We start from the raw sequence: 23,591 nt of genomic DNA on the forward strand, positions 1-23,591 counted from the left end.
AACATTTTCGTCATGACGAAATGTAGAGAAACATGACTAAAAGCCTGTTGAAAAATTGTGGTCAAAGTAAATATACCGTTGTGTTTGTGGTTATCCTGTTAAATTACAGTTCTACTATATATCCGTGTATATACGTATATACATATATACCTCTGTATTATATACTCGTCTATAATAATAAATACCTAGACGACGTAGAAAATTTTCTGCGGCCTAGACATTTATTCGTTCGTTTTATATAACAGTCGCTACTGAAACTCATCTCCGAACCGACTACGATACCAGAAATACACGAGCCATTCTCGGGCAAATCCATTACCAGGTTGTCTTAATTGTGTTTTCATTTTTCATCGAATTGTTCGACAGATCAATTAATATGAATAGCGACTTCAATTTCCGGTATCGAACCTCGGCCCTGTCCAGAGTTTATAAATAATTTATTGATTTTATTATTCGATTCGAGTCTCTCGAGCCGACGTATGTAGACGATACCCGTTCGTGTTTTTTTAACACTCGAACACCTCCTCCCGTACCATAATCAGCCGAAGAGGAGGAAATTTCTCTATACTGCAGCGTCTGCAGACGTCGTTCCCACGACACACTCCTCGCCTTTCCTCTTAATGACCACTACTACCGGCGCGTTTGTAACACTGAAATTCCCCTTCGTGTTCGACTCGATTCTCCTCTGCTTCGCTCTCGAGACGCCGCGTGCTCCAGCTTATCTTCCTGTCTCAGTTTTATACTCGAGGAGTCTAGGCGAGAAGGGCAATCGACAAAGTGGCGTTGGTCCTCCGCGCGAACGATTTCTTCCACTTCGCGATCAATTTCCACCTTCCTCCGATCCGAGTTTAACGACTGGAAATGTTCGAAGACGTCTTCTCATCTGTTATCCGCTTTTTTCCCTCCTCGAGTCCGACAGCGATCTGGTCGAAATGACGATCCAATCGCGGGGATGAAGGGAGTTTTATTTTTTGACGAAAATTTTCTCATTCACGCTCTTTTTTAATCTTTGAAAAATTCCTCAGGCTCTGCTCCGTTGTCCCCGTGAACCAGAGAGAAATCGGATGTGAACTGTTACGCTTTGAGGTAGCCGGTAATTTGTTTCTTTTTTTTTTTTTTTCTAGCTATTATATCAAGTGAACAATGCTTCTGCGTACAGGTATTTGCGGAACGTGATGGAACTCGAGGTTCGCAGAGGTATGAGTATGCGAGCGTACGTGCAGGCGACGATGAAAAAAAAGAATTTATATTTCTAATAAAAAATATACTGTGTGAAAATTTCACGAGATTAAATATATCTACATGCGCGAATGTCGGTATAGCTTGCGAGACGAGCGACGCCGAACAGTTATAATCTTGACAAGTCGGAGCAAAACCCGTGGACTGGTCTATCATACATAGTTATATATTTATTTAGATATATATATATTATTTTTTGAAAACGTATTTAACCTCCACTCCGATAAGAAATCATACGCTAAACGTTTATACGAGAGATACGAGGAATTGTCGAGTTGCTGGCTGCTGCCGCTGCTGCTCCGCTAGCCATAGAACTAGCACTGATAAGAATTAATCAAATATTGTGCCCTCCAGTCGAAGCAGCTGAGCTCAAGCCGTATACCAGCTAGCTTACCTGTTTTTATATATTCATTACACCAATTGCCGTGGCATTATATCAGTTTGTTAGTAATAAAAGTAGAAAGGATGAAAGAGTCATTGCCTTGACTTAATTTTTTTGATTCACTCTATTTTTATCTACAGCGACAGTGATGGTCGAACAGGTTGATTGCAATCGAGTCAGTTAAAATTTCTGAAGTGGAAAATAATTGATCGGCGAATAAAATTTTCTCATCGAAAAGTGGTGGGTGGAAATATTATTTGTGCATCGGCTGCTTGGATATTTTCCGATGGCTATTTTTTAACGTGAAAAAATGACGTCGTAGTTGCGACATCGAGGCGAGTTGTACGATGCGAACGGTTTGATCTTTGATCAGAACTAGTTTGTCGAATGATGATTATTGCTGTTTCGAGACGTTTCGAGTCTAGCGTTTTTAACGCTATGTAATAATATGTGTCAGAGCATTGTATGGCCGATAATTTGTTGGCGAACAATACTACCGGCGTAAGCGAGGTGGTAATTTTACCGACTCTTCACGCCGCAAACACCAGCCTACTTAGCCTTGGCGACGTTCTTTTTTCGTATCTTTTTGTATTTTACCTTTTACCAATCCCCGAAACGTGAACAAATAAACTCTGAAAGCAAAAATAGACAGAGCACCGGATGCTGGCGCAAATATCATGACCTGCAATAACATTTGTATTTGAATTATTAAAGCTTTAACGCTCGGAATTCTTTTCTCTTTCCATCGTTTCGTTTTTGATCTTTTTTTTTTTTCCCCTCGAACGGATCCACGAAAATATCGCGTGCCGGGGGTGGGAGAGAGGAGTACAATAATATCGCGAATCGGTCGTAAATGCATTTAATTTATAACAAGGCTATATAAATTTTAGTTTTCTTTCGTCAGCACTTTTCTGAAACGTCGACCGGATCATGCGGTGGATCAACTGCAAACCCGTCAATAATTTTCGAAGGAAAATGAATCCGAAAAATTAGATTAATCAATTTACAGGATCATCCCTGCTTTCATTCTCTAGTAAGGTCTCGGCTATCACCGCGATTGCAAATCACATCCGCTTTCGATTCGTCGCAATGTGTTTGTACGCCGTTAAGACCGTCGCCTCGCGGATTCGGGCTAATGTTAACCGCCCATTTGAATTTATGCCGATGTTCAAAAATAGCCGAAAGGTTTCCTCGATCAATCCGATAACGTCGTGTTTCTTTATTTTCAGTGAAATGATGGTTTTTTTCTTTTCGTTTTACAGACACCCAAAAAAAGGTAAAAGATGGACTCGTCGTCGGTGCAGGGAGCGCCACGTTGAAGAAGAAGGGGCTCTCAAAATCGTCGGTTTTCAAAATAATCCCGTGCGAAAAATCGACTAGGAGAGAGTTGGAAATTTCAGAAGGCGCGAAGAGGAAGTCGCAGTGATGCCTGCTTCGCAACCCGCTGCCTCGGAGCGGCGAACCGATAAAATGGTAACGATCATAATTTCGACTAACTCCGACTCGTTCCCCAAAACCGAACAGATGATCCGATGAAAATTAGACCAAATCCGAGCGTTGATCTAATTAGAACTAGGGGAGAGAAACCCCTCAAACTACGCGTGGCCACGAATTTCTTTCGCTTAATTCGAATGTCCAGTTCAGTGCGGTCTATACGTTCGACGATTTTTATTTTTTTACTTTTTATTTCGTCACTCTCGAGGTCACGAATTAACGTTATTCGGACTGTCCGCGATCGCTCACTCGCTCGATCGTATTCATTCAATTCACTCGGTCCGATCGTTATATTTGTGTGAAACAAAAAAATTACTGATGAAAAAATCAAATAGAACAGAGCCTATGATGCCTCCGCAAAGAGAAAAAATCGAACAAATATCCATGTATAAATCGCAGCGATTACAATAGTGCTCGTGGAAATAGCGTGACGTCGCAGATCGAGGCGTAGTTCCGTTTCCGGTTTACATATACGTGCGTTCACAGGTACGTGTTTTATTCAAACGTGTAACAACATATTTATCTAGTAGAAATATTCTTCATTCGCTCGATCCTATTTCTTTTTACAGTTCTAATTTTGCAAAAAATCGCGAATCTCCGTCGCGATGCAGCTGCGCGTCATTATCTCGTTTGATTTTTCTATCGTCAATCAGAATTGATAATGGTAATATTTTGACAATAAGATAAGAGAGAACCTTCAACGTTCTCGTCTCTGTGATACCGACGAAAGAGCCGCGAGTCCCAAGGGTGGAATAACGAATTCTGACGTGGGCGCGATGCCAGTGAAATTTTGATGAGTGAAACAACGAGATAACGATTTTCAGGAGTCGATCGAAAGTAAAGCAGCGCGAGTCGAACGATAATTATTGTAATGATAATTATTAGCGGCGCGTTAAATGTATAATGGATAAAAACAAGACGGAGCGTGAAATTTTATTTGGTTACGGTAAAAATAATATGAGAAACTTATAGGTGAGGCTGCAGCGGGCCTTGAAATTATTCGTGTTATAGCAACGGACTCGTAACATATTTTGTCCGGTTGAATAATATCTTTGAAAGTAATAGAAAAATGGACGTGTTACGAAACGGCTGAACCAATTGTCATTCAAATCTTTCAGACCACGTCGGAACCACCAAAGCTGAAAACAACCCTGAAAACACCTCCGAAGCAAGCCACGAATCCTCTTCAATTTGTCAAAGTCGGACCATGCGCTCTGTACAGAACGGCGCAGGAGCAACTCCAGAAAGTCGAGGAGGTGAAGAAAATAAAACAGGAAGTGCGCGAGGATCCCGAAGACTGGCAATCGGTAAGATCGTGTTCGAGAGAATTTCATGCGAATCATTTCGCTTGGTCATTTTTTTCTTCTTTTTTTTTTTGTCTTTCGTTCGACAAGTTTTCTGGAAAAGTAGTTCCGGTGGTTTTTTTCCGTGTACGTGAACCAAGTTACGGCTGGACCGTAAAAACCGACGCCCAGTCGAACGAACGAACCATAAATCGCTTCCGCGCTCGTTTCAGAACCTAGACAATTGGAAGAGTAGCCGGAGGAAGCGGCAGGAGCACATAATCGAACGCGTGGTTGAGGTGAAGAAACTCGAACTCGAAGAACACGACAGACAACGTCGCCGGAGTAAAACTTTTTCAGAGATGATGGAGGAAAGGGGAAGTAGAGGCAGAAAAATGAGCGTCGGCCTAGCAGTTTATCACGAAGAAGACGCGAACGACTTGAGTGACCTCGGCATCGGGACCAGCAGCGGAAAAAGTTCCGTCAGCGGCGACACTCACGACGACGCCCACAGCGTACTCGTAAGTAACTCGAATCATACCTACACACCTTTTTCATCTCACCGTGGAAAAAAGAAACGACGCGAAGAGGTGGTTTTTTTTTTTTTTTTTTTTTTCTCCCAACGTCGCGAACGCAGTAGGTATAATTGGGGCAGGTAACTGCACACTTCTTATTCGCGAGGGTCACGAACTCCGAGTAGCAAATTCTAGTGCCTACCCATCGTTGTTCGTTACCTACGCAGAGAAAGTCCTCACTTAGCCATTGAATAAAAATTAGAGAAAAAACATTGAGATTCGAATAAAAATAATTCGCACCTGTCGCTAACGTACTTTCTACGAGACAATAGCTCCTCGTCAAACACCTTGTCGTAATAATGATACCCAATTAGGATGTATAAATAAACGTGAACAAGTTAATTTGTGAGAATATAATCTTAATGGTGGTCTCATGTCTCACGTTTGCATCGTTTTGATAATCTTTGAATGGAGTTCTAACGAATGTTCATTTTTTCATCCCTTTTTTTTTTTTCTCTTCTCATTCTCGTTTCATTTGCAGAGCGACAGAGACAGTGAAATAGAAAAAAATCACTCGGACGTAGACAACGCGACGAGCGAAAATGGGAACGGTCACACAAATCCACCTGGATTCGGTAACGGGTTTCACAATAACCACAATCACAATCATCAGGAATATGATTCCGCTACGACGGCAACTGCGAGTTCACCCGAACCTGAGGAATATACGTACGAGGGTGCGATTCGTGGATACGTGTCGAGGGTATCGCAAAATATACCGAGGAGATCGCTTCAGGTTCATCTGGACAATAACAAAGTGGACAATTCAACGGCGAAGGCGAACGGTGCGAAAAACGAAACGACGAACGGGGATAATAAAGGATCGTCGGTTGTCAAGGTGGATATTCTGAAGAGGAGGGAAATATTTGAGAAGGGATCGAATCAGCAGATCTCGGAGGGTAAGGCGAACAGGCTCTCCGGCGATCTGACGAACTCGAAGTCCATAAAAGAGCGACTGTCGAATTTGGAGAAGCAGAAAAGCGAGGCTGAAAATATCGATAAGAGCAACAAAAATCTCAACAGACTGTCGGGCGACATGAGCTCGATCCGCGAGCGATTATCGCACTTGGAAAAAAAGACGACCGAACGTGAAATGAAAAATGCTCAAAAACTCAATACGATTAGTAACGGGGAATTGGACGCCGTACGTCCCCTACGCGAGAGACTTTCGAACCTGGAGAAATACGCCGGCGTTAACGACGAACCCTCGAATCGAGAGACCCGTCAAAGCGGTCAAGATCTGTCGGCGAAATCTATAAAAGATCGTCTCAGCGCACTCGACGTGGCCAGAAACAAGGAAGTCGACAAGCGGACCGTCGCCAAACACACGATTTGTTGCAGAGACAACGAGAACAGAATCGAGACTTCGACGCCGAGCGAGAGAAGTTCATCTCCGGACTCGGAGTACCGCGTTCAAAGGGCGCCGTTTCATCGGAGTCTCGATTCTCTCGACGCCGACGCGTCGAGTGGTCCCGATACTTTTGAACGCGTTCAAAGCCTCGAGGAACTGGATTACACCCGTCGCTATCCGGCTTCGTCTTCGTCAGCTGAACTTCTCAACGATACGGACAGGGAAGACTCTGGAATACACACCGCGGACGTCAGCTGCTCAGTCAGCCAAGCCGACGATAACGTCGACGAAGAAATGGTCCCTGTCAATAGCGCGGCGCTCGGAAAGCGGGGTGCGATCGACGAAAAAACCGAATCACTGCCAAACGACGTCGAAGCTCCGTCGGAAGAGCCGAGAGTCCAGGAAACTCCGACCGAAGCTTCTGGAGAAGATGAGAAAATCGGTAGCGGCCCAGAAACAGCAACGCAAAAGGTAGGGAAATTTAATTTCATACGGTTACCGTGGTTCTGTGGTGGTATATTATCTCATTCACTCGTACACGCACCGCAGTTGATCGGGAGGAATCTCCCGCGGTGATGGATAATTTTATCGAATCGAGACTCGATTCGGCGGGAGCATAGATATAAATATATCTATGGCGGGAGGTTCTCTTTCCTGTACATATATTATATATTTTTAATGCTCTCCTCGGTGTATGGGTTATTAACTTTTCTCTCTATTTCTAAAAATGATTTCTACATAGGAAAGTGCTGATACTCACGGGGAACTGTCGACTAATAAATCTTCTCCTCGGCCAGTGGTAGAAATAATTAACACGGACTCATTGCCGCCTCCGATCCCAAAATCCCCACGTCCCGTAGTTTATCAAAGTCCAAAAGTACCCCCTCGAAAAACACCACCCCAAACGCCCGATCCCAAACCCGAATCGATAGAAATTACTCGTCGCGCGGAACGAACGATTGACTCAAAATCTTCGCCGAACAACGACGCGATCTTGAACAACAATATCGAAGAATCGAAGACCGAACTTTCGGAATCGGAAAACTTGAAATCGGAAGTTTCCAAGACGCTTGAAGTTACTCTGAAAGAAAACGCGTCCGATTCGTCTCAACCGTCATCCCCAACGGATATTCCGCCTCCTTTACCCTTGTCGAAACCACCGACAGTCACGCAACAACCCCCGGTTTTGAGATCGGCGTCCAAAATCCCGACCCCATTGCCGCGAAAAACCGTCAATTTTAAATCAACCCCCAATTGCAGCCCCCCGAATTCTCCGAGCTCACCGATATCCCCCGATTCGGGTGTTACGGAATCTAAATTGCCCACGATAAAAGCTCGCAGCTTTCCCCTGAAATTCGCATCCCCGCATCCCTCGGAATCGGGAAAATCAACGACAAACTCCGACTCGGCTGTCCCGTTTCAATCGACGATCCAAAACGAGAAATCCTCAGCAGCGGAAGTTCAAGATTCGCACCGCGAACTCCAAAAATCTCACATCCCGATTTCGATTCCTCAAGTTCCCGCCACGCTCCCAGCATCGAATCCCCCGAGGCAGGAAACCGCCGGGGACGAAAGACGTCGTACCGTGGTGGAAATATGCGAAAAGGTATCGCATCCGCAGGGTGAAACTCCGGTGACGCCGTTCATCACGATCGCCCGAATCGGAGGCAACGAAAACTACGAGGTTAGAATTGACGAGAAAAATAGTACAGCTTTAAAAAAATGCTAGACGACCACAGAGGAGTCATTGTAACATGTAATATAGTATAAAAATTTTTTGAAATATACATAGAAATCGATGATAAATTATGTAAGCTAGAGCAAATAATATCTCGTGCTAGAAAACCCCGTGTGACGGCAATCAAAAATTTCCTCCCCCTACCCACCCCCCCACGATTCGATCGCTCCAAACGATACATTGGATACAAGTGAGGTCAATATTCTCGAGTGACGAGTCATGGGCAAAAAAAATATTTTGACGGATTCATGCGACATCAACGCTTTGGAATTTTACCAGACGTTTGATTGTTCTTTCAAACATCTACGTTTATTCTCATACGCGAATGTCTATGCAAATCGTATTTGTCGATATTCAGTCCATGATCGTTGTCAAATTTCGCCCAGCCAATATCCCGTAGAATCCTCACCTCGACAGAATCGGGTTTGAAAAAAGGTATTCGGGGTAATGGCGGACGTTGTAAATATATAAAAAAAAAGTGATAAAATAACAATCAAAACGTGCCTATGATACGTGAACGAACGGACGCGAATGAATATTGAAAATTTCGTTTTTTCTATCCAACAATTTTATTTCCTCATTCACATGGACGTTACTTTGAATCGCTTCGGTAGAACCCCCATCGCTTCCACATACCGTAACACCTATATAAATATATTGTTATCTACTGTATCATTTCCTATTTAATTTTATTATTTATTCATCCACACACGTAGAGAGAGAAAGAGGGGGAGTAATAATTAACAATTTGTCGGATTGAATCGATGTACCTTGTCATAATTTTATAAGGCATGTGTGCTAGCTAAGAGTCGCATAATTTCGAAGAAGAGAAAAGTCAATCAGCTAAATAAAAATCGTCTGGAATGTTGGAGTTGATTTAATCAGCACATCGTATACTATAGTGTAACGTAAATTGTTGTCCTAATTTTCTAACGTTCTTCGTAGAATAAAATAAAATAAAATATAACAACAAAAGTAAAGAGCACGAACTCGTTTAACAATAGTCACGTAATTTTCATTACTGTTTCAATTTAATTTTTTCATATAACACACCATCGAACGAATTGTACGATATATCTCTGTACAGATTTTCTTTCTTTTCTTTTTTTGGTTTTTGTATTCTCGTATCGTTCATTGGCTCATCGTCAATTTCACGTGTCAGATGTGTACTGAATTCTGTACTGAAAACTGCAGTACAACGCGAACGAATTCAAGTAAAGACAAAATAGATTTAGATAAATATATGATATACATGTGGGTATGTGTAGACGACGTGTATGTATTAAAGAAAATGGATTCTCGTCGCGACGAATATAAGCGCGATGACGACGACGATGATGTTAATTAGTTTTATTATCCCCGCAGTAAGAAATACGACGTGCTATTCTTCATTTTATTTTCTGTTTTTTCTTTTTTTTTCATTCAACCCAAGCGACAATAAGAACTATATATATATATACACGTAGTCGCCTGTAGAGTGATGTCTCATTCACTTATCATTAACTCGTCATGTGCCAGTTGTTGGTACGGCATAAACAGAGTGATTAAAATTGACACGAAGTGTATCCGATTTTATAGGTATATACGTATACGTATTATACATAAGCGTATGTACGCTACGTGCAAGTGAGATTTTTCTGTACATTAATCGCCGTATTATCGTAATGATAGAAGGCTTTAAATGAGGCCAATAACGAAATATAAAGGTGCAACATTACTACCGCGATCAAAAGATCAAAAAAAAAAATTAACAAAATGTAGTCGGTAATCCGAGCAATATATTAATTAGAGTAGAGAGAGAGAAAAAGTCCTGTCCCCTCGCCCCACCACCCACCCCCGGTGCAGATCAACGGGTTGTTAAATAGTTATAACATCTATTGAATAAAACAGTATATTCTGTCATTGTATTTATAATGAAATTATTGCTACGATAATTATACAATAAATGGGAATCGATAGAAATTGAAATCAAGTCACGATCGTAGTCTATCTCTGGACAGAATTTTTATTTAGATTATTCTCGAATCGTTTTCCACATATACGAGGGTTCTGATTTTTGAAATGATCATCTGGAAAAGAGGAATTCAGAAGATAAAAAAAAAAAAACAATTAAAATTGTCGTCTACATTTTGTCTGTGCCTGTGAAATCCTTCATCGTACACGTATCTATTTCTTTTCTATCTCTAATAATCGTCCGATATTTCTATTTCTTCGGATGTGATCGCGACGATCACGTTTACTCTGTGTACATATCTACCCTATGTCGCATTTAAAGCTTGGGCTCGATCTCCTCAGAGGTAAGGTGATGATAATTTTTCAGTAATATAATCGTGTGCCGCAGTCTCTGATTTTCACCTGAATTTGTTGCCTGAAACATGATAACCCTAATTAACATAATTAACAATGAATTGGCTTGTTAAAATGCATCATTTTCCTTTTTTCTTCCAACTAGACACACGCTTCGAATCGACTAGCATTACGTCGGTTCCCTTGATCTGTAATATCATTTTTCTATAACGATTACTGCATGTGATGGATCATTATTTGCAACGCATTTGTCGATAGCTTCGTCACGTCATTTTCACGACGACACCATTGGGTAAAATAACGTTCAGATAAAGCATCGTTTATCGCACGTAATGTGCACGAACATTTCTAATACACATGCACACATCTTGGCATCGCATTTTCTCCGCTTAGCTTACAGTCGCATATTATCATCATATATACTGTCGCATTTTTATTTCATCTGTTATCAACAATTCTGAATATCTTTTAAGTCGTTGCTGCCGGCAGCGATAACTTTCTCCGCGCAATTTTCCTGACACAGCTGCACGTATCTCGCGGTGCTAAATTCGATTAATTGGATCGGCAAATTTTGGGCGGATCAAACTGCGGATGGTATCGACGTTCTCAATTAACCGGAATACTTTCGGATCATCCAATACGCGTAATCGATTGATTCGATCGAGATTTTTTTCTCCTCCTTTTTTCTCGGTTTACCGAGAGCCGATCTAACGCGATGATTCTACCGAATGAATGGTGAACTTCTGTTCGTAGGTATGCGTCAGATTTTTACGCTCTCGTATACTCGGCAATGACCCACTTCCGGCGATAGGATATCCCTCCGTGGATCCGATCACCTCAACCCAAACCAATCGATGAAATAAACGAGAAACGATACCTAATTGAATCGACGTTCGCTCAGCAGTTTTACGGAAGGGCGAAAAAATCACGATAACGATCTATAGAGAATTGTTAAAAAAAGGAAAAGAGCGTTCAACGAACCGCTCGATTGGGATCTATTCGTGCCTGTGAATCAACGGCGTTGCTCAAGAATTCGATCCAACGGCCTTCCCGTATCTAATCTTCGCGGTGACGTCGTCGATTTTTGAAAACTATAATGAAATCATAAAAAGAAATCACGGCATCGATCGCAGGTTCGACAAAAATATTTACGAAATCATCCCGCGTGATAACGTGATACGACGCTTGAATAATTTTGATAAAATTCCAACGGCGGAACACGGTAGCCCTAAGAACACGAATTTTTTCAATAAAACGACGACGCGCGTCTCCGGTTGTTCCGACGCGATGGAAAGAGAGAGGGAGAGAGAGAGATGGATGGAAGGAAGAAGGAGAGGGGAAAAAACTAGATAGAAAGAAAAAAAAGGAAATGAGGAAAGAAAAAAAAGAATCCGTGAAAAATCTTACTACACGGAGGAGAGAGCGTAGATTTGACCGTGAAGAACCGGCAGGCGAGCCAGCAGCGGGGCCCTGTTCGGGCAGACAGAGCAGGGATTTATAGACGCGCAAGGCCCCTTCTCCGCTGCTCATAGTAACGTAACGAAAGAACGAAATAACGAACATCTGCCTCTCAGAGTCCGTCAGTTCTTCCTGGCGTGTCTTCTTCAGATGTCGGTTCATCTGCTGCACGAACTCTGGGATACATGATCGCAATACACCCGTTACATACGTCCGCATCGGTACTGTTCCGACGAGAAATTATCAAAAGACGCGACGACCCGCCCAAGTTTTACAATTTCGTTGAAATACATGCACGATGATTTTTCTCGCAAGTTACGTTATCAGCTACAACGATTTCGCACCCGATAACGTACTTTTGCTTTTGCGTTTGAATGTTTAACGCACGTGATAATATGATACGGCTCCACGGTGAGTTGTTCAGTTCGGAATAGAATCACGATCCGATATGTCGTGAAGTGAATTCGTATGTTCGAGCCTGATGGTTGGTGCACGTTTTTGAATATCGGTCCTCCAGTTTCGTTGGGTTTTTTTTCTTCTAGGACAAGTAGTAAGATTGGAATTGACTTTTGCCGCGTTGGCTAGGTAGGTCGGAAAAAATGAATTCAATTTTAACGCAGTTACACGACGATGATTTATTATTATGCAACCGCTTGTTCGATTAACGCAATTGCACGTTGAATATAAACATTGCTATCGTATGTATTTTCTTTTTTTTTTTTTTCTCCGCAATGTCGAGCAGACGAATGAATTGCAAAAAGTTTCATGCTTTTTAGTTTGCACGTTTTCAAAATTCCTAGCACATTATTCTTCAAACATATAGCGGTACAGACATCTGCATATTGAACATATATATCTATTGTATGTAGATTGCGGATAGACTCGCAATAACGTTCCCCCATCTTATTCGTGCATGTGTATAGTATAAAATAATATATACATACGTCTGCACGTTTTGTGACATAATTTTACACGTAGATACACTGACGTTCGTTTCGTACTTATCGTGGAATAATTTCACACGGTGGATTTCCTCGAGTAGCTTTATTCCGCAACGAGAGAAAGAAAGGAGAGAGAGAGAAAAAAAAAAAAGTTAAAAATTAAGAAAACATTAAAACACAACGCTAATTAATCAAGTGGCATGCATGCGAACGTACGTTGTACAGAACATGGGGGAGATCCATGGGTATGTGAAACTTTCACGTGTCAAAGAAACGGATATGTAATCACGTGTATATACGTGTATTCGTATTGTTATAAAGGCCGTTATGTACTCGGATTTTAGATGATATTCCATTTTGTTATTATCGTCGTTATTGTGATCGTTTTAATTTTCAACACAGGAAAGCGTCGCGTCGTTGGATACCGTTCAAGAATCGAAGAACGCGCCAATAACGTCAACTGCGATAAAATCCCGGCCCTCGTTCGATCAGAAATTAATACCTGAGGTCGAAACGATCAAGGAACCGACGAGGGTGATCGATAACGAAGGAACGGAGCAGGTAACACCTGCCGAAGAAATACCACGACCTTCGACCTTATCGTTCAGCCAGGTACCGCTCACTTCGGAAGAGATGGAGATCCTCAGTCCGTTATCACCGATGTCGAAACAGGTGAGGCCTCGTTACGCAGATAAAGAACATCGATTTTTATTCCTATTTTTATTTCTCCAGCGATAGATACGAAAATTTTCCATCGCGCAATTGATTTACGATACGAAACTGGTATCGCGACAATTAGATATGACGTAAATTGAACGAAATAATGACGACGATCGTTTCATCATGGGGAGATAATCGTCCTCGCATATACTACAGTAAACTTGTATTGTCGAGCGATGAAATTTATGCAAAAATGAACCGCGGATCGTGTATCCCCTACTCTATTTTTTCTCCGTCATGCAGATTCTGACCTTGAATCTTTCGAGCGACGAGGAAATCGTTACCAGCCTAGCGTTCCCTCTGGGACCACCGACGAGCGTCGAACCACCCAAAGAAAAACCACCACCGCCTCCCGTAGATTTAAGCGACGAGGAGAGTCTTCCGGTCGAACCGCTCCGAAGGTTGAATTCCACGAGACGGATAAAAAAAGAACTGAGATCGAGGAGGTCCGATTTTTTAGGAATCGAAGGGGTAAGTCGATCCCCATGGATCCCCCACTCTTCGCGCCCGTTGCGATGGTTTTCGTAAGAAGTTTCGCTGACAATTTTGCCGATTTCTTTCCAAGGGTAACGAGGATGAAATCGAACAGAAAATGATCCTGACCAAACCGCCGGATATGACGGCGATCCTCGCCGAGGAAAGGAGAGTCGAACAACTTCATCGTCGCTCTTACGATACCGACAGTAATTACGAGCAAGACTCGAGTCACGAGAGAGATTCGGGCGTTGAACTTGGACATGCCGAAGACTGGGCGAAACAAACCGTGAGCCCCGACATGTCGCAGCACAGCAGACAGAGCAGCGAACCCTTCGGCGCCAGCGTGACTTCGTCGGAGGAAGATGAGATCACTAAAAAAGAACGGGAGATAATCGAGGTCCTCGAAAAAGAGGAACAATGGCGGTACGGAAATTCCGGAGAGGTGAACAGGTTGGTTTCTCGACAGATTTCGGTAATTCTTAAGACCCTCCCCCGACGAGATGACCGCTATTTTGTTCGTTCGTTGATTCCAGTGACATCGGCGAAAAACTTGCTCACAAATTGCGGGAACTTGAGGAAGAGAAGATGCAGTTGGAGCGGGAGCGAGCCCAGGAGGTGGAGTTGCGTCGTCGAGAAGAGACCTTGCGAAAGAACGAGGAGAACATTCGTAAACAGGAAGAGATGAGACGTAACCGGGAAGCGGAAATGGCGAGGCAAAAGGAAGCGGCCCTCGCCGAAGCGGAGCGAAGAGCGGCGGAAGTAAGGCGCGCCGAAGAGCAGATTCGAGCCCAGGCGGAACTCGAAGAGAAGGAGAGACTCGCCGCTGAGATGCAACGACGTCAAGATTCCGAAAACAGATTGAGGGCGATCGAAAGTCAGATACGGGAGCAAGAGGTGAATTATTTTTCCATTTCATTCGTTCGAACGGACGATCGTATTTTTTTGTCACGCAATCACAACCGATCCACTGATCCGCAGAACAAGGCGCTGAACGGTGTTGGTTCCACCGACTTGATCAGGCACGACGACGATTACGCTTCCGGGGTAAGGATTCGCGTCTCTTGTTCGCTGAAAAAAAAAAAAAGAAATCCTCCCGTTTCCCTGGAATCGAAATCCCGGATTGTAACTTTTGTTCTCGTTAATTCCCGCAGGAAGTTCTCCGCGTTGAACGTGAGCTGCTTCAATTGGAGCAAGAAGAATTGAAACGTCAACGCAGTAACTTGGCCTACCGAGAACAAAAGCAACAGAAGCTCGCGGAGCAGTTGCAGGAGCAATGGAAATCGATACAAGACGTTGTCCAGGTCCCGGTGAATCCCGCGCCCCAGTTCAAAGCCCTCCCACCGGTGAATTACAGGTCGTCGATGCCGAATCTCCAGGAGGCCCAGAGACGGAAACCACCCCCTCCTCCGATTCCACCCGCGAAACCATTGAGGCTCGTGGAACACAGACAGCGAGACGTCACGATCAGGTAATTGATAGGACACCCGCGAACCTAGAGAAAAATAGAGAAAATAGAAACAAAAAGAACAAAATAAAATAAAAAAAAAATCAACGTCCGACGCGATTCTACGGGCTCAATTTCCGGTGCCGCGGTCGGCGTAACGTAGCACCTCCGACGGCTACGCCCAGTTGTTGCGTAAAGAGTTTTGTCAGTCGGTTTTAAAAGGGTATACGGGCACGTATAACACAATCTTTATTCGTTGAAAATGGATAGGAGCAGCCGCATGCCCTCGGCGGATTCCATTCCTCAACAAGTGGACGCCTCCTTGCGTCACAGTGCCTCGGCGACCGCTCTGTCGAATCACGGTGGGCAGCAAATGACCAGACAAACTCTTCAGGCTCTCAGCGCCGCGCCGAGACCGAGGATCGTTCAGGGAGATCAGTGGGTGCAGAGGAGGAAAAGTGACGTCCCCCGAGGTGCTCACGACTTGAACTACCAGCACTGGCTCATACAGGTGAGTTGAGAACGATCCTTTTCCCCGTCCGTAACGCTCTTATTACTGGCGAATTAAACCGTGGGTTCCTTTTTTTTTTTCATCACTTTTGCCGTCTCTTTCGTCAGGAGGCCGAACAGCGTCGGATAAATGAACAGAATCAGCGATCCCCTCGTAAAGTTCAATCTCACGTAACCGGTACATCGGTTCCTTACGTGACGTCGTCGCCTCGATCGCAGGACAGCAAACCTCTTCCGGATTCGATAATCCAAACGTTGACCCAAAGAGTGCAAAACAGGGCGCAGGAAAAACCTTTGCCTCCGCGACGAAGGTGAGGATAACAAAAAAAATTATTAACGAAACAAAGAGGATCGTTGTTTAAGATCAGAGAGCGTGCAGCTGAGTTACGGTTGTTATATCCTCATGTGGAACTACGGTGCGTTGAGTCGGTAAAATTTATTCCGCTTAAATGAATAATTAATAATTATCCGCATCAGGTTGGAACACAGTTCCTCGCACGAGCATTTATCGGTTCAACATCAGATCCAACAGCAACCTCAACAGCAGCAACAGAAACTGCAACAACAGACGACGGCGGCGACGACGAATAATTCGGAATCACAGGAGAAGATGCTCAGCGTCAGCGGAAAGAAGAAGTGTTCGCACTGCGGGGATGAACTCGGTGAGCGCGATTGGATTTCACTGTCGTTGGATTCGTTTATTGAAAAATTCATCCAATCAATTCATCCGATTGCTTCGATTTAATCTCCTCCGTTCTTCTGATTTTCAAGGTCGAGGTGCAGCGATGATAATCGAAAGTCTTCGGTTATTCTACCACATGGAATGTTTCAAATGTTGCGTATGTCACGTACGTCTCGGCGACGGTCGCATGGGCACCGACGTGAGGGTGCGAAATCACAAACTTCACTGCCACAACTGTTACTCCAGCGACGACGGTATTCAACCATGATAAATTAACGTTATTTGAGAAAAAAAAAAATCGAAAAAAAAAAAAAAAATCATTTCACAAACGACTATCGGTATCACGCATCAAACCCTCGTCATCAATCGTCATTATCACGATCATTGATCAATCGACTTAGTTTTTACAGAAGTTATTCTTCATTCGATTATTATTTCATTCAATTATTATCTTCCTTTCCTTCAAACACTCACGTCGTTTTTCTTCTGTTAAATTTTCAGGTGTCAAATTCAGCTGTGTGTAGAAATTTGGGCTATGGATCTAAGCTGACTAACTTGAATATAGCGTGTTTCGGCTATATTTTATAAGTTGTAGTTCGCAACTCTTTCTCGACAAAGGTGTATAATTTAAAATGCAATATGGGATAACTCTTTGTTACATTGTTTTTTGTTTTTTTTTTTTCTAATTTTATTTTTGTAAATATCAATCATGAAAATTTTGACGCAGCAACTTGAGGAAAAAATTATTTCTTTCTCATTTGATTTTTTATTTTTTTTTTCTAATTTTTTTTTATGCCATTTATTATTTTCTCCCTCTTATCGCTCTTTCCTCTTTCAGCTGAGATCACTGCAGCTATGTTTCAAAAAGTGTGTTTGTCGTACTCCCTAATAACATAGAATATTTGAAAGAAAGAACTCCATTTTTTTTCGATGTAGAGTTTGTACTGTTATAGATTTAACGAGAATAGAAGAGAAACATCAATTTATGATCTTTATTTTGTTAACTAACCAATGTAAATAGACGTGTATTTATGTAATTAGTTTAGAATTAATTAAACGAGTCTGCGTGTTACTTGATAAGGAAAAAGAAAAATTGATAAATGACTAAAGAGCTGCTGAGGACCGACGTGAGGATGCGGCGAAAAAATTAAAATAATGAGAAAACGATTAAGATAAAAAAAACGAAAAAAAAAACGTACCGACGAAAGGGGTGGAAACAAGTGGACCAGGTGTGTGTACATTTTTTTGTAATATAAAATGTGATATTTATCAAAAAAGAATATGAAAGGGGAGAATAAATTTCTTCCTCGTATTATATAGAAGAAAAATCCAACTGAATTTCTGAGTTCGAAATTCGCATCGAAGGAAATTCTGAAAATTGTTGCGAGAGCTGTTGATTAAATTAATTAATTAATTGAAAACGAATTTGATGAATACAATCAATAATCTCAATCGAGAATCTTACAACTTATTACATCGTAGTTTGAGTGTGCCTATAACGATATTTTCTTTAACTAAAATAATTTTGATGAGAGAAAAAAATTTCTAAAACAACCGATCGATCGCAATCGATCCGATCGATTGATTGATAATATTGATTATTAATAATATACTGGTTGCAAATTTTTAACGAAGAAATGTTTCGAACTTCATCTTATTATTCTTCGGGATCAACCGGTTAGGTTTATCGTTACGATTAAAATTATTATTGTATCACTGTAGATCATGATTATTTTTATTTTCTATCATTATTAAAACATAATCGTCATTGTGAAATATTGTAAGATATCTGTTGCATGTTTTATTATTATAATACAGAGCGTGTAATTTTACATTATCGAAGAAAAAAAAATAAATAAATGTTTTATTGTAATCTTGAGGAGAAAAAAAAATCAGCATCAAGACACTAGATGCGATGGATGATTCTATCCAATAATTCGCATATTCGCCTCTTTATTTCCATGCGTTTTTTATGCTGTTCGCAGGCGATATCCATACGAGCTTTGTGTCCCGTTCTGTATATATGGAGAAAATCGCCGAACCACATCGGTTGATCGGACGACCATTTTCGAACAACTGCCTCTTGGTCATTCTTACGACGATTGCTCTCCGACGAAGAGGGTGGTAATATCGCTGCGGATTTTCTATCCTCTTCCGTCCCTCGGACGTCGGGAGCAAAAAGTATTTTGAACTCTTCGTAAAATTCCCATCTTTTTTTACTGTACAGAGGCCTCTTCGAATGATAAATCGTTTTGAATGTACTCTTCAGGTTCCTCCATTTACGATCGCACATGTCCCATGTTATCCCGGTATATCCGTAGTTCTTCCGCAATTTCGAAGCCATCGACTCCCAAACGTCGCGTTGACGCTTCGACGGATTACCGAAGTCGATCATCAGATTTCTGTACTCGTCGACCAGAGCTCTCGTCATCGAACGAGACCACGACAATCTCCCGGGGGGGTGAATCCGAGTGTCGAGGTATGAATCGTCCAATTGTAGATTGTTCGCTGCAATTTTACGATGTTTTTTCAACACTTTGGTGAATGAATCGGGAACATTCTCTCGCGAAATTCGAACCCCTTCCGTTTCAGGGTCATCGAGGATCCTATCCCCCCCTGTTTTCATTTTTCGGTGCCTCGATGTCGGATGGCTTCGAGTCGTCCAGTTTTTGAGATCAGGTTCTTCGACTGTGGCGTTGTCACATTGTTCAGAGATGACGCCAGCTGAGGCGTCCGCGTTACCCGATAAAACAACGACCCCTTCGGTGTTGCACAAATCGATTGGACCCAATTTATAAATCTGAGTTTCGCCGCTTTCGGATACGATGACTGAAAAAAAATCAAGTATTTTAATAGATTTCTTCGACGAGCCAGCCGGAAAATTTCCACGAAGCAATGAAAAATTTACCCGCGTACGTGTCGTCATCTTCGATCTCCATTCAAATATTTTTTCACCCTCGCGCAATTCTTTTAAGTTTTTCAGAATTTTTCCTTCGATCGGGAGTCCATTTGTTATTTCTCAGACACATGGGCTCAGGTGCAGAGGTTTTTTTACTTGGAACAAGGTGCCGACGACACCTTCTGGAGCGAATTTCAACGTCACCCCGTAGATGAAAATTCGATAAAACCTCTGCACAGCCGATCGCTGGAACGTCGCTTTGTTAAACTGCACTTCGTACAACCAAACGTGCTTATCGTCGGTGAGCAAATAAAAATTTGACCAGGAAATGAGTAGACGAGTGAATCAAAACAAAAAAAAAAAAAACAAAAGGAAAAACTTGTTTCGATTATTTTGTGGAATAGAAACAATTTTTCTTTTCGATTAGGTTTGAATTTTCGGAATTTTTCGAAGGGTTTTATAATTTTTAATGTATTTCGGACACGAACCACTCGAGATGATGTAATAAATAAGAAGAGATGATTCTGAATAAATTATAAGCGCTGAGATTTCTTAACGTTAAGTTGGACCGAAACAAAATCGCGAAGACAAAAGCAGCGGGCACGGTATTAGGGGAAACTTCTTTGAAGTACCACATTCCGTATTTCGTTTCGCAGGACTCCTGTAAATTGAGTTTGCCTTTTTAAACAAAGCCTACATCTTTATGGAAATCGTTGTTGCATAAAATCCGGACGTCAAAGAGACGGTAAAATCTTTTTAAAGTCAGTCTGGAAACGAATAAAAGCCCTCCACCGTTTCCTTCCTTTTTTTTCTCGATCCTCCCCGCGCCCGTAACTATACAGGATTTTCTTCCGAGTCGTACATCGCCAAGTTTAAGCCCAGTTCAAAGGCGCCCAACTCTCCTCGTATATTCCAACGCAAACGTAACACCCGCGCAAATAAACCACGCGAAACGTTCGCCACCCCCCTGCCACCCCCTCGCGAACATCCGTCGCGTCGCACCCCCTCAAAGACAATTTTCCACTCGCATTCCGTCAAAATTAAGCGCGTCAAATTTTGTAACAATAATCAAAGAGATCCGGCGAGATTGTTGTAACTTTTCCCTCGAACGTGTACAACGACAATCGACGGGATTTCGTCGGGAGATGATAATACTTTGGATAATTTTGAAATAATATTCGAACGGCGGAGAGACGTGGTCTATATTTGAATCGCGTCATCGACGTGGTGAGCCACGCGTAAAAGATTGACGAGTCTCAGCCACGGGGAAGATAATCGAGCCATCATTGTCCGGATTCACGTCAGATTCACGCCGCCGAAGCAACAACTCCCTGTCGAGATAAATTAAAGTTGATTGTTTATCGAAACGTATTAACCGCACTCACTCGATTAACCCGGCTGAATCCTCCCCGCTTTCTCCTAAATGCACACACCCCTACATCCCTTCGTTGCGGCGTGCCGCCTGCGCCTGTTTGCCTTTGCCATGTACAAACATACGTGCAATCGCCACGGCGTTAGGAGTGGCCAGTTTCCACGAGTCCTCCCTGTCTGCGTGCCTATCGCTACGTGGTACGTCACTCACTCGCACTCGTAGAACGCACACGCGTATCTACCGTACCCCAACTGCAGTCGAATGAATACAAATGCCTTTACAATACGTACGCCCCCCGGTCAGGTTGATCCCGAGTCGTTTCGTTTTCGAGAGCCGGGCGAAAAAATAGTCCAAACGCGCGCTTGGCCGCCGAGGTTACGGCGATAAAGGCGGATCGAGCTTTGTAATTCCAGAACGATCGGAGGAAACCCCGAACCTGCATCAGTTTCGAAATCAATACCTCATCGTCGTTTGTTAGCCGGATGAACAATTGTATCATTTATCGATTATTGGGCGAATTTCGTTCGCCTTTCCCCGTTTATTTCCCTTTGTTACCAAAATTAAAGTTCACTCGTTAGGTATTACATTATGTATGTATACGTGCGTATACCCTTCGCCCGTATAATGGTCTAAAATTGTTAGGGTTTTGACGTGTACACGTTGTGTGTGCAGAGCTGCAGAGAATCGCGAGCAGAAGCGCGTCGTTCCATCTATTGATTTTCGGAAGGGGTGTGCCAGGGAAAGTTGGCAAAGGGTGGGTGACCCGTGCGGATCCGCCTGACCGCTGCAGAGTCCATCCTCCCTTTGGCTGCACCCTCCCCGAGGACGAGGTTCAGGACTCCCTCTGAGGGATGCGAAAACGCCACGGTAGCGAGGGTTGGCTGTGTCTGTTGTTTGTCGATATCCCGGATGAAGTGCGGTCGACGGTGTTGCCGTTGCCGGTGCCCCTCCCGTCCCTCGTCCCTCCTCCCTCCCTCCGGATATACACCGTGAGGAATAGGGAAGAGAAATAAGAGCGAGACGTGTAAATGGGGTAGGGAGGAAAGGGGGGCGCGCTTACCCTCCGCCTCCCCCCTCCCGCATTTGAGGGAACTCGGAAACTGCGGGAGGCAAACGTGACTCTTTAAATATTAGCCTCGGGGTTAACTTCGGATTGAGCGAACCTCCGAGTGACTGACAATAAGAACGAACCTTCAGTGACGCTTCGAAAAGCGATGGAACGCGAAAATTTCTACCCTCGTGCGGGATATGTATCGAGCCGAATATCGACCGCCGAAAAATAGCCATCGCTTAGGCTCACTCTAAAATCTAATTGCGATGAAGATCGCTGAAAATCGGGTATCGGAAATAAAAAATCATTCCACTCATGCGGTACACGGATAGTGGGGTACGAGTGGGAAAAAGATTTTTCTAGTTTTTCTCGGGTGCGACGGAATGATAATTCGATCTTCCGCGCGTTAAAACTCGCGAAATTGTATCGTCGTCACTCGATACGATCGGACGCGTGGATTTACAAGTTGAGAACCTACGCGTCTGCCGAGGGATGAAGAGAGAGAAAGAGAAAGAGAGAGGGTTGCCCTCCTTATCGAGCGCCTCTTCGGTATGATAATGTAATAAAATAAATGGAGGCTGAGGGCTGGTAGTCGTGGCGTTGGCGTCGGTGCCGTCGGTGTTGGTGCTTTTACTCCCAGTTTTCATCCGGGATGGAGGGATGAAATTTTAGACGATGGAAAACGGAGGAAGGTGCACGGGCATTTCCCTGAGCTTTTGTCGCTCGTGTATACAGATACAGATAGCGGGGTAGTAGACATTGACACAGGTGCGCACGTGTACGTGTATACAGCGTACACTCCGTACGTACTCTAGCCTTTGGAACGGGGAATACAACAGGTCCCGGCGCCATTGCTTGGTCACGCTTCGACGGGAGTTTCGGTTCTGGAGTTCTGCTGGCGCGTTGCAGTAGAATTTGTCGGGGGGTAGGGAGGCGCGGCGTTTTGTTCGCGGACGCAGAGGAGAAACGTTGGTAGAAACCAAGGGCGGCAAGAGCAGAAACCCCGCCCTGGTTGTCGCCAGTCGATATCCGAGTTCCCACCCCTGCGTATTCGCGACTAGCCCCGTGAACACCCCGCGATCCCGACGCCGCCACGGACGCCAAACCCTATATATCCCGCGATAACCCGGAGTATATATACCTATACACACAACCGTGGAAACGCATACTTTTATCGCTACAACCCAACAAATTTCCAACTGCCACATCAATCTTTTGATCAACCCTCCTAATTTCTTACGCCACAGGTGAATTCGCCGGATTCGAATCGCCCACGAGAAAAACTCTCGTCGTAGGTACGGGGGGGAGAGGGAGAACAAGCGACGTTGAAAATTCCGAAAAATCCCGATTTTCGGAAAAAGTCAACGTCGAGGTAATTATTTTCCTTTTTGATATTCGTCGATGCGTGGGGGTGAATCCGCTGTTTACCTCGGCGGGTGTTTGTCGACGAGGGTGCGGGGGCCGGAGGTCGGCGGTACGCGTACCGTTTAACTTCCTACTTTGACAAGTTAAGCAGCCCTTAAATCTCGCTCAGCCCAAAGTGTAATTTATACGCCGTTGCCTGTGCCCAGGGGAACGCGGCATTTTGCCAGCTACGCCGGCGCCCACCCTGCAACGCGTTGCTCGCTGCTCCGCTCCGGAGGGGTGGAGGAAACCGTCAGGGATTAC

At 43.5% G+C, this 23,591-nt stretch overlaps 3 protein-coding genes across 5 annotated transcripts in view; 2 read left to right on the forward strand and 1 right to left on the reverse strand.

Moving 5' to 3' along the window:
- LOC105693990 (LIM domain only protein 7) overlaps positions 1-18,146 on the forward strand; it is a 58,367-nt gene extending 40,221 nt beyond the window's left edge. Inside the window, exons 1-17 of one of the 3 annotated variants that reach the window (XM_012414277.3) lie at positions 1,595-1,861; positions 2,884-3,094; positions 4,234-4,422; positions 4,632-4,919; positions 5,455-6,795; positions 7,067-8,008; positions 13,171-13,440; positions 13,732-13,959; positions 14,054-14,415; positions 14,499-14,859; positions 14,944-15,009; positions 15,117-15,433; positions 15,680-15,920; positions 16,028-16,230; positions 16,397-16,581; positions 16,691-16,855; positions 17,103-18,146. In XM_012414277.3, the coding sequence (XP_012269700.2) occupies positions 3,047-3,094; positions 4,234-4,422; positions 4,632-4,919; positions 5,455-6,795; positions 7,067-8,008; positions 13,171-13,440; positions 13,732-13,959; positions 14,054-14,415; positions 14,499-14,859; positions 14,944-15,009; positions 15,117-15,433; positions 15,680-15,920; positions 16,028-16,230; positions 16,397-16,581; positions 16,691-16,855; positions 17,103-17,125 (5,229 nt within the window). In that variant the 5' untranslated portion in view covers positions 1,595-1,861; positions 2,884-3,046 and the 3' untranslated portion in view covers positions 17,126-18,146. Of the gene's footprint in view, positions 1-1,594; positions 1,862-2,883; positions 3,095-4,233; positions 4,423-4,631; positions 4,920-5,454; positions 6,796-7,066; positions 8,009-13,170; positions 13,441-13,731; positions 13,960-14,053; positions 14,416-14,498; positions 14,860-14,943; positions 15,010-15,116; positions 15,434-15,679; positions 15,921-16,027; positions 16,231-16,396; positions 16,582-16,690; positions 16,856-17,102 lie in introns of those variants that run through there. The other 2 variants (XM_012414276.3, XM_012414279.3) reach the window with 2 other exon arrangements.
- Positions 307-1,186, forward strand: LOC125501451. The gene is made up of 2 exons (XM_048657454.1): positions 307-950; positions 1,026-1,186. Exons 1-2 carry the CDS (start codon positions 621-623, stop codon positions 1,068-1,070), a joined length of 375 nt encoding a protein of 124 aa, XP_048513411.1. The 5' UTR covers positions 307-620; the 3' UTR covers positions 1,071-1,186.
- A 75-nt stretch (positions 18,147-18,221) lies between the features above and the next one.
- On the reverse strand, positions 18,222-19,853 carry LOC105693983. Its single transcript, XM_012414270.3, has 2 exons — positions 19,510-19,853; positions 18,222-19,430 (listed from the first exon to the last, which is right to left on the reverse strand). The coding sequence occupies exons 1-2, from the start codon at positions 19,538-19,540 to the stop codon at positions 18,508-18,510; spliced, it is 954 nt and encodes a 317-aa protein (XP_012269693.2). The 5' UTR covers positions 19,541-19,853; the 3' UTR covers positions 18,222-18,507.
- Positions 19,854-23,591: the final 3,738 nt, after the last annotated feature.

Source organism: Athalia rosae, chromosome 6 (genome assembly GCF_917208135.1).
Source record: "Athalia rosae chromosome 6, iyAthRosa1.1, whole genome shotgun sequence".
In the NCBI taxonomy this organism is placed as follows: domain Eukaryota; kingdom Metazoa; phylum Arthropoda; class Insecta; order Hymenoptera; family Athaliidae; genus Athalia; species Athalia rosae.

Excerpts from the sequence above, each read along its gene's own strand:
- LOC125501451 (XM_048657454.1), top strand. The coding sequence starts at position 621 with ATGACCACTACTACCGGCGCGTTTGTAACACTGAAATTCCCCTTCGTG. Across the intron at positions 951-1,025 it reads AAATGACGATCCAATCGCGG|GCTCTGCTCCGTTGTCCCCG; the intron begins GGATGAAGGGAG and ends AAAATTCCTCAG.
- LOC105693983 (XM_012414270.3), bottom strand. The coding sequence starts at position 19,540 with ATGGAGATCGAAGATGACGACACGTACGCGG. Across the intron at positions 19,431-19,509 it reads AGATGACGACACGTACGCGG|TCATCGTATCCGAAAGCGGC; the intron begins GTAAATTTTTCA and ends ATTTTTTTTCAG.